The following is a 10,626-nucleotide window of genomic DNA, read 5'->3' on the forward strand; positions in this document are numbered from 1 at the left end:
AGTATCCTTAATCCTTATAGGGGTGAAATGTACAAAGAATACTTTGAACCCTTGAGTTACAAGTAAGTAAGGGTCCACTCTCACAAATATAAATAAAAAGAATACTCATATTAATCTACAAAATGAGTAGGATTTTACACTGAGGATTTTACTGTGTAATAATAAGTTACATTTTGTAATGATCTTATATGAAATAAAACAAAAGCTTAAATACAAAACCACTGTATCGTTGTTATTCAAACTAGAAAATATTTGTGTGGCATTGATGACTTAATTCCAGTAATCAATTGAACAAAAAACTAAACAAAAACAACTGTGTTGCAATGTATTAAATGAGTTACACATATCAGCCAGAAACAGAATGCCAGAACCATTACATTCAGTGTTGAGTTGTGGTAGACACTGACACCTGCTGGTTCAGGTTCATATTTCAAAAATAATTACGATAAATACAGTAAATTAAATGAGAGACAATGTTATTAAGTCATAATGTATGTGTTTATTTTTTTTTTAAATAAAGAGATGTCTTCATCGAAGGCTCTAGACGTCGTCATGAAATGGATACTCGGGGTGATCACTCCACCTGTTGAGAAAATACACAGAAAAATAAGGCCTTTCAAAAGCTATGGTTCCAAGAACCATCACAAACCTTTTTTGAAGCACCTTGGCTTTAACCACTTCATAGTGTCCCTATTCTGGTCTGGCGAACATTTGGTCAAAATATAGATTTAGTGTAGGCCCTGTCTTCAACAGGGGGTTCAGGACCCCTAAGGGGTCCTCAGAGTTACTACAGGGGGGCCGCCAAATCTTTGTGAGATAGGAATTTTATTTTATTTTATTTCTTACATTAACCACCTGAACCCTAGCATCCCTTTTCTGAGGGGAACATTAGCCGAAAATAGCCAATCTACAAGCTCACAGGCGTTGTGAGCTTGTAGATCTGCTATTTTAGGCAGTGCAGTTTGGTGTAGAGGGAAAAAGGAGCAAACCAAGTACAGAGCCAAAGGTCAAGTTTACTAATGAGGGTTTGGTTAAATGTCTGAAATAAACAAAAAACATAGATGATGATAATGAAGATATCTATGAAATCTATGCACATAGTGTAATCGCCAACACAAAATGTCCCTGCTTCATCTCTTTCTCTGCTAAGGAGGTGAAGGGAAAAATTTTGGAGACCAAGTATAGTTCCCTGGAGGACCCCGGTCCATGAACTATATAGGGTTTGGTTCTTGGCATCACGCTGAAGGACTAGTTTCAGTTCCAGCTGCACCTTTATTTTCCTTTGTGTACAAGTGTTTATTAGAGTAAGATCATTTGTTATTTGCTTATCCATCTGCTGTGTAGGCCTACTCACATGAGAAGCTCCACAAAACGAATGTTCTTGTTCAGCCCCTCAATTGCTTTCATTTCTTCCTCAGAAAGCGAAAAGTCAAATATCTGCAAAGACAAAACAAGCATGAGGCCTGGGAACTTTAGAAGGTCCACACACTGAATAAAGATAAAGAAAATTGCTTCACTAATTCAGCTTCACATTTTATTTTATCATTTTTAGGTTCCGCTTTTTTGGTACAATACAAAAAGAAAATTCATGACAGATTAGGGCTGGACAATAGGCTATATCAATATGTCAATCGGGGAACCCATTCGGTAAAAAAGGAGGGAAAATATTATGATTTTCTGTCTTAAGAGATTAATATTATATTGATATTGTCATATGAGATATCGCATGGAATTTCGGATATCGTAATATCATGATATAGCATACGTGTTGTCTTTTCCTGGGTTAGCTTAAGCCTTATTTGATATTTGTAAAAATTGTCGATCTACAAGTTCACAATGCATCGCAACGCGTTGTGAGTTCGTAGATCAATGCTATTTTTAGAAGAAAGAAATAAAGACATTATTACAATACGATCGACATCAAGGTATTTGGTAAAAACTGTCGTGATATTTGATTTTGAGTCTATGTGTGCCGTATGAAATATACAAATAAACTTGGATTGACAAATTAAGACACCTGAAAGTTCTCCTTTATGCGCTGGGTGCTGAAGCTCTTTGGAATGACCACCACGCCTCTTTGGACATTGAAACGCAGGGCCACCTGGGCTGTGCTCTTCTGATACTTTTTGGCAATAGACACCAAAAGTGTATCTTCCAGCAAGGGAGGGCATGTGAGGTTTACCCTATTGAAATGAATGGAAATTGACCAACACACAGAAAAGTACTTATACTCCATGGCCCTAGTGAGTGAAAGACATGCTGCATTATCTATTGTGAATAGTCTGCAATGTAAGAAGTTGTTTACACAGTTGAAATATGATATATGTTATATGTTATGTATATCATTCTTCAGTGGTGTATAACCAACCATTTTATACATTCAAATATAGCTGAAGATAGAGATCTACAGTACATGCTCTCAAAGCTTGTAGATCTGTTATTTTTTATAATCATTTATATATATTTTACATTTTCGCCCAAAATGACTTGACCAAAATAGGAATGTCAGGTTGAAAGTGGTTATCATAGTGTAATGAATGACACATTTCTCCAGCATACCAGGAAGCATCTCTGGACGTTCCTATGGGGCTGTATCCCACAATGACGATATCTTTCTGTCGGCAGTATTCAAGCAACTTTGGCTGAGTGAAATAGGGATGGCATTCAACCTGTGTATAACAAAATAAACAAAGTGATTCAAATTAGAATAACATAAAATAAAATAACATCTTACATTTTTCCACTCTGAATCCATGAGCCAGTAGTGATAGCCATGGTCATATTTCAGGCAATTGCACCTTGTCTCTAATAACTGTAATCAGCCGAGGTTAGGTCTGATTATGTGTGTCTACCTGATTTGAGACAGGTTTATGTTTCAGCCCAGGTTTGTTTAGGATCAGTTCCAGCTGCCGCTTGTTGAAGTTGGACACTCCCAGAGATTTGACCAGTCCGGCATCTTTGCAAGCTTCCATTGCCTTTTTGAAGTGAAAAAAACAACAACCATACAGTCAGAATGTAGCACATTGAACCCGGGGCAATAGGGGTTAAAGATACGGGGCGACATGACTTGCTGCTGGTTAGCTGTACTTTGGCCTTTATTCAATAGATTGTAGGATATTTTATGGTTTTGTTCACCGGAGGTTAGACACATGATCTGGGACAAATACAACAAAGGGTTTTTGTAGGCTGTGTATAAAGAATTTGCTGCTGCTCTCGTGCTGTTCTTTTTTAAGAAGAAGGAACAATACAAAATGTTGTTTTGCTCACGTTACGTAATGTAATGTTTAAAAGTAGTGACATGTCACTAAAAGCAGTGACATGTCCTGATCTGAACCGGGAGTGAACTGCAGGTCAGTGTGTGTGTGTGTGTGTGTGTGTGTGTGTGTGTGTGTGTGTGTGTGTGTGTGTGTGTGTGTGTGTGTGTGTGTGTGTGTGTGTGTGTGTGTGTGTGTGTGTGTGTGTGTGTGTGTGTGTGTGTGTGTGTGTGTGTGTGTGTGTGTGTGTGTCTCACCTCCCATGTAGCACAGAGGTCTGTTTCATGGTAGGCCCATTTGCCATTCTCATCCCTGGGATAAAATGTGTCTCCTGGCTTTATAAAAAAGACATAATAAATAAAAACAAATGTATTGTGTGTGTGTGTGTGTGTGTGTGTGTGTCTGTGTGTCTGTGTGTCTGTGTGTCTGTGTGTCTGTGTCTGTGTGTGTGTGTGTGTGTGTGTGTGTGTGTGTGTGTATACATACATACATACATACATACATACATACATACATACATATACAGTACATACATACATACATACATACACACACACACACACACACACACACACACACACACACACACACACACACACAGTACGGTACCTTATATATTTTTTTAAATGGCTTAAACCATTTAGACCTGAGGCAGATTCTAAAAGTGCTTTCTAAATCCTGACCTTTCTGAAAAACTTCAAATATTTATTCAAAAATTACAACAGATGTATGTTGCTATATATTATACATAGCAACAGGAACCCCAAAAGGGGTTCCCGTCCTGAAAGGTATAGTTACAAAAAGGCGTTCCCGCCAAAAATGGGTTAAGGGAGGACCAGCCGGCCAGCCGGCGGACCACGTCGTCACGCTCATGTCACTATGATCCAGCCATAACCATATAAGGAGGTCTCAATGCAGCTACGCCCAAATATGGAGTGTGTTGTCTAACGTCAAAGTGTCCTCATGGCATCAGATGCAAACAAACCAGTCAGCTCCATTTTTGGACGTGGGGGCATGCCCATTGCCCATATATGGGCATCAGCGATCTCCATATATGGGCATATCAGTCAGATCGGCGGTGCGACGTAGGTGTGTGGGCCACGTAGCGGCCCGAATACTAGATGCATGCTGGTTAAAGTGGTTCATACTCAACTAGGAGAAACTACATTGTTTTGATGAGCTTCATAGCTATAATGTTAACTGGGATCATAACGATGATTGGATTCAAATATTCCATTGGTGCATTGCTGTTATACCTTGAAGGCTGTAGGCATTTCTACAATGTATAGATCAACATAGTCAAGTTGCAAGGCCTTCAGGGTTTGCTCCAAAGCCGGCCGTACCAACTCCCGGGGATGGAACGTGTTCCAAAGCTGCATGTCAAGCAAAATCAGAAGACTGATATTAACCAGCAGATCACATCCACATTTCTAAAAGTGTTGAAGAGCATCCCAGCACTCTATATACCATGGGTTATCACAGCACTCTATATAACATGGGTTCCCAAACCTTTCAGCCTGCGACCCCAAAATAATGCGGCCATTGACCCGCGACCCCACCTAACCCCACCTGGAGGTTATTTATGCACATAAACTTGAACGTTCGGTGCGCATTTGTAATGTATCAAAATGGTAAAATGTACTATTTGTATTTTTAGATTGTATTTCATCCATTCTGTTGATTTTTTCTTTTTTTTATATAAAAAAAACATTTTGATATATATATATTTTGGGGTCTTTTTTGTATTTCTTGGGGTCGCGGGACACTGACGGTGGGGTCGCGACCCCAGCTTTGGGAACCTCTGCTATATACTAATGTACACCAGGGGCGTCAATTGGGCTAATTGGGCTAAAAAATTGGGCTAAAAAAAACGTCTGCACGGCTTTGCCGCACGCCCAGGATTAGGTGTCCCTTATTTTCATCTCTGGGAGAGGCAACCCTAACCTTGCCTTACCTTAGCTTTTGCTGAACTGACACCACTGCTGTACACACACAGACATAAGTATGTTCTTACGAACTTTCCCACAGTAGAAGATGTCCTCTCTCTTCACGGTTCCATCTGCAATTTTGTCCCGAATGGCCTGTCCAACTTCATGCTCATTGAAGTACACCAAAGCCCCATCAATGTGTCTGTATCCGGTTTCAATAGCCAATTTCACTGATTGAAGTGCAGTTTCCTTAGCAGTCTAGCAACACACACAAACACCATGATTTATGATGTGTTTATATGTACCTCACAGTATGTAATTATTGCTGTTGTACAAATAAATATGTGTTACATTATTTTATTGAAACATTTATTAAGCTTTCCTTATACATCTTTGAACTATACGGTTGCCAGCAATCACTGCACTAAAACATTTTTTATTTCCATCCATCTTACCGTCCGGGGGTCCCCATAAGTCCCTAATCCTATCAAAGGGATTTTGTTTCCATCACTCAAAGGAATAGAGTGACTCTCTGCTGTCAGGTCCATGTTGCTCAGAGACAATCACTGCAAGGCAAATCAAGTGTGGTTTGCTTGGCTCTTAGTTAGCTGGTTTAGTATAAAGGTCAATCTATAAACCCTGTTGAACTGCACAAGAGTATTGTACATGACTATTCTCAGTTCTCTCTGTTTAACCACTTCCCCAACTCCTCCCACAGAACCCGCCTCCATTATTCTCATAAGGAAAGTATTACACCACATTCCCTTGTAACCGTACAAAGGCTTGTTGCTCAGTAGGCCTACACTACACTCTGATGTGTTACACTACTGTAGCTGGGTAACAAATAGCTCTTTTTCACTAAAAGGTTCTCTGTATCTAACCAGTGGTGGAGAAAGTACTCAAAGTTTTTACTGAAGTAAAAGTATCAATACTGCAATGTAGAAATACTCTGTTACAAGTAAAAGTCAGAAATTCAGAATTTACTTGAGTAAAAGTACAAAAGTATTGGTATCAAAAATGTACTTAAAGTACCAAAGTATAAAGTACTCATTATGTCCCATTTCACAAGTTTTCAAATGTATAAAATCTTTTGACAATAGCAGATCTACAAGCTCACTGTGAGCTTGTAGATTTAGTCCATGGGCCCAGGCCAGAATTTTCACTAATCAGGGACACTCAAGGTGGCAAACTCTAGTTTGGTATTTTGAAAAGGTCTATATATCTAGATAATATTTCAAATTGATAGCCCTTCCCAAGTAGTAGCTTAGTCCCAGTTATCAGCCTTCAATGACACCAACCATAGTTCCAAAGAATGAAAAAAATCTCTAACTTTTTTTGAATAGAACATGTCATACAGAGGGAATAAAAACATTATTCAATCTCTTTCATTCACTTATTTAACCACAGCATGCCTGTGGTTAAATAACCACAGACATGCCTATTCTGGGGCGAACATTCAGCAAATGGCATGTCTACAATCTCACCTCAGGCCAAGGAAACACCTTTGCCCTGCATTTTTCACATTATGCCTTTCAGAGCGCCACCAGGAGTTTTGTAAGACAATTATTCTGCTCTTACTCCTTCAGATTCTGTCCAAAAGTCACGCAACTCGGTACACAGAATGTGTATATATATATATATATATATATATATATATATATATATATATATATATATATATCTCAGATAATCAGAGGTCGTGCAAGGATTTTTGGTGGCCGGCCCCAATGTCCGGCATGATTAAAATGGAACGCCGTGGTGTCACGCGAAGCGCCCAGTGCACCCCTGAGTACCACCTCAGATGTGTATTTATGACAGCACCCACAGCATCGGCGCCTATGACCTCAGGTGTGTGTTGTACCTTGTGATATTAACTATATACACTTCTCTGGGGCATGACGGGATCTGTTTACTATATGGGTTGTACGTATACTTGTCTAAAAAGCCTGTAGCACTTGCCCTAGCCTTGACGACCTTGCAGGATTATGCAAAGGCTAAAATGTAATTTAGATAGCATGTTAGGTAGACAGATGCCATGTTTTCATAATACCATAGTATAGCATTATTTTAGGAGTCCTGTTGTGACTGTTGTATTGAGGGAAACATTTTGTTGACATGATGGTATGTTGTATGTACGGAATAGAAAAGCACTGGACTGGATGTAGAACTTTTGTGTGACTGTTGGTATATTGAATAATGATTTTAACTGAGTTATTGAAAAATGACATTGACTTTGATATTTCAATGACAAGATGCTCCTTAATGGTCAAAACAATATCAGAAAGGAATTATAAATGTCAGAATTAGTTGAATTAGTCTTATTGCACCTGTTTTTAGTCCTAACAATGGCCACGTTATGGCCAAGGACCTTTCAAGGTCAACATCACTCAAAGTGGTCATAACAATATCAGAAATGAATTCCCCACCCCACAATTAGTCAAAATGGAGGTATTGCATGTGTATATACACTCAGAAACAAAGAAGTTGGATTTTCATCATAGCCGATGGCAGCCATATTTGATTTGGCCATTGCGCCATTCGTGGCACTATGGCGGACGAGCACCTCTGTGATTTTTCATGTCTAGGTAGGCCTACCCATTGTTCAAGTGAGAAATTCTCCTACCACCAAATTGCGAACGGGCCTATAGGCCAGGTACAGAACTACTGTGCAGATAATGTGGGGAGATAATGGCAAAAAAATTAATATCCTAAAAAAGTATTAAAGCTACTCATTTGAAAAGGCTATCATGTTTCAAAGTACTTATATGGACCCTACACTACAAACAAAATGGTGCCAAAGAGATTTTGCCACCTTTCGTGTCCCTGACTTCTGGTCTGGCCCATGGACTAATTGGCCGAAATGTATATAGGGCTGAAGTGGGTAATGTATCTTTTGTAATAATAATCAAAATCTAGTTTTCAAATACTTGTAGTGTAGTAAAAGTATAATATTTGCCTCTGTGATGTAGTGGAGTAGAAGTGAAAGTACTGCAAATTGGAAAAACTCCAGTAAAGTAAAAAATACCTCAAAAGTACAGTCCTTGAGTAAATGTACTTAGTTACTTTACACCACTGTATCTAACCCTAACCCTTACCCTTTGGGCCCTGCTAGGGAGGTAGTAACGCTGAGTTCTGGGAACCCAGAATTGAGAATATAGTTTAAAAAAAGAATAAAAAAATCTAAAATAGCACATCTACAAGCTCACAACACATCGTGTTCACAATCGATTGCATTTATTACAATCTGTGCAGAAGGGATAACTGTGCAGCCATAGCACGCAGGGGGCATTAGGAGTCTTACCTGACGAATAGTGAAAAAAGACAATCTACAAGCTCACTCGAAAAAGGTTTCAAATATTTTCGAAAATATTTGAAAATGTTGCCCTATGACAGGCCTAAAACAGAGATGTTAGGTTGTTAAGAATGTTAGGTTGAGAGTGGTTAAGGCAGTTTCACTTCCTCTCTAGCAAGCACATACACATGCCTCAAATCAATAGTACATTACCGGTATTATCTTTGAGGAGAGGTCACTTCTCAAATAAATATTTCTTTATTTAATCTGGGGTCAGTCATTATTTGTTGTTGTTGTTATTAATATTATATTATTATTATGAGTGAGCTGACATTAAGAGAGGGAGAGTCAAACCTAAACCCCATAAATCCTGTCCACACTCATAGTGAAAAAAAATAGTAAATCCACATAAAGGCCAGACCAGGGTTTATTTCCCTCTTTGAGGCCCTGCCAGTCCGAATTCCAGTCCCATTAGGTCTTTCTCTACTACACAGGGGTTAGCTCCGGTCGCCCATTAAATACAGTAGGGTGGACAGACATGCAACCCAGCACCACTGGGAATCTTATCAATGTCATACTTGCATTCCTGTGTGAAAAGGCGCTTCTGCTCCGCTTACATTCCTGCACACAAAATACATGTGTGAAATGGTCCCAGGGAAACAACAACACCAAAAAGCCAGCTGTAGTGCAAAGCAAATTGATTTGACAAACTGGCTATGGCTGCCATGGCTACGCAACTAGACTTATTTGTACCAGGGGTGATTCCAAACAGAATCCGTTTTATTGTTACATCACAGGCTAACAGGTGTAAATCTGTGGGTGAAATGTGTTCACCCATTGATTTACACCTGTAAACCTAGGATCAGACCTTATGGGGGCTCAGCCCTTAAGCCATTGGATAAAAATGTATCCTAATATACAATACAGAGTTGCGCGCATGCTCATAATATAGTATAGCCTAACTTATAAAACAAAACAACTTTTAGTCTGTTGTTATTGCAGTGAATGGATATCAGTGGTAGAAAAAATACTCGAATGTTTTACTTAGGTAAAAGTATCAATACTGAAAGATTTGCATCTCTCAAGGAGAGGAGGGACAATTTTCTGTACAAGAAGTAGAAGTTAAGCCATAAGGTGGCATAGTCATGGCTTTCAGCCATTTCAGTTTTTGATGGCACTGGTACATTTTCTGCCATTATCTCAGGTTTAGATTTCTTCAGCACTTTCCAAATGCACTTACTTTTGGAAATGTTAAGCCACTAGGTAGCAAGGTCATATCATATGGCTTTGAGGCATTGCACTTTTTGATGGCACTGGTTATTTTTTTTGCTATTGTCTCAGGGTCATGTTTCATTAACCCTTATGAAGGCACTTTTTGGTTGGTTTTGGAAATGTTAAACCACAAGGTGGCTAAGTCATATGACTGACAACTGAATGTGATGATACCTTTGTACATGTCTGCTTGATTTGTGAGAAAGAGAAAGAGATGCATCATAAGTAATTAATAATGAAGAATGAACATAACACAGTGTCAAATTAGCTAGATTAGGAAAAAAAAAGAAAAACCTCAAAAGTTTGCGCAAAAAAAGCTTTGCGCGCGGACGCACCACCTGGACAATAGATGACCAGCCGCCACTGTACAGGAGAGTTGCGTGCATGCGTGGCAGTTTGCGTCTCTAGGCTGTTTGTCTGTCTAGGTCTCCAACAAGTTAGGTCTCGCTTCGCTTTCGGTTTACGGCTCTGCTGTCTCTGTCTCCGATGTGCGGGCCAGGCTACTAGACGGGAGCCCCGCGCAGCGGCTAGATGGGAGGGCCGCGCAGCGGCCTGAACCTCTAGTTGAATACATTACAACATTAATTATTACAACATATATTAATACACACAATCACAAAAGCCAGACAGAAAACCATATCTCTGGACAGGCAAAAACGGTTAAATGGTTAAAAACACAGTGGTCAGAATGCAAATGAAACTAACCTTTCCTAATAACCCATTTAGACCTGAGGCCAATTCTAAAAACGCCTTGTAAAACCTAACCATAGTTTTCTGAAAACGTTCAAATTCTTACTAAAAATGAAAAATAAAAAATGATGTTACTATATTATAGCAACAACTAATGAGACACAGAGGTGGCATCCGGATTGAAAGGTAT

General features: G+C 39.2%; 1 protein-coding gene across 1 annotated transcript; it reads right to left on the bottom strand.

Moving 5' to 3' along the window:
* Window positions 1–502: 502 nt before the first annotated feature.
* On the bottom strand, window positions 503–5,824 carry LOC311040180 (aldo-keto reductase family 1 member D1-like). Its single transcript, XM_084050297.1, has 9 exons — window positions 5,638–5,824; window positions 5,273–5,440; window positions 4,511–4,627; window positions 3,512–3,589; window positions 2,853–2,975; window positions 2,560–2,669; window positions 2,018–2,183; window positions 1,355–1,437; window positions 503–583 (listed from the first exon to the last, which is right to left on the bottom strand). Exons 1-9 carry the CDS (start codon window positions 5,728–5,730, stop codon window positions 541–543), a joined length of 981 nt encoding a protein of 326 aa, XP_083906423.1. The 5' UTR covers window positions 5,731–5,824; the 3' UTR covers window positions 503–540.
* Window positions 5,825–10,626: the final 4,802 nt, after the last annotated feature.

This window comes from Gymnoscopelus microlampas, assembly GCF_963454915.1.
Source record: "Gymnoscopelus microlampas genome assembly, chromosome: 23".
Classification (NCBI taxonomy): Eukaryota; Metazoa; Chordata; class Actinopteri; order Myctophiformes; family Myctophidae; genus Gymnoscopelus; species Gymnoscopelus microlampas.

What these genes read in the sequence shown, in the direction of transcription:
- LOC311040180 (XM_084050297.1), bottom strand. Translation starts at nt 5,730, where the DNA reads ATGGACCTGACAGCAGAGAGTCACTCTATTCCTTTGAGTGATGGAAAC. An exon ending in CTTATGGGGACCCCCGGACG is followed by an intron (nt 5,441 to 5,637) that starts GTAAGATGGATG and finishes GTGTGTTGCTAG; the next exon opens with ACTGCTAAGGAAACTGCACT. An exon ending in GCATAAAGGAGAACTTTCAG is followed by an intron (nt 1,438 to 2,017) that starts GTGTCTTAATTT and finishes TTGTCTTTGCAG; the next exon opens with ATATTTGACTTTTCGCTTTC.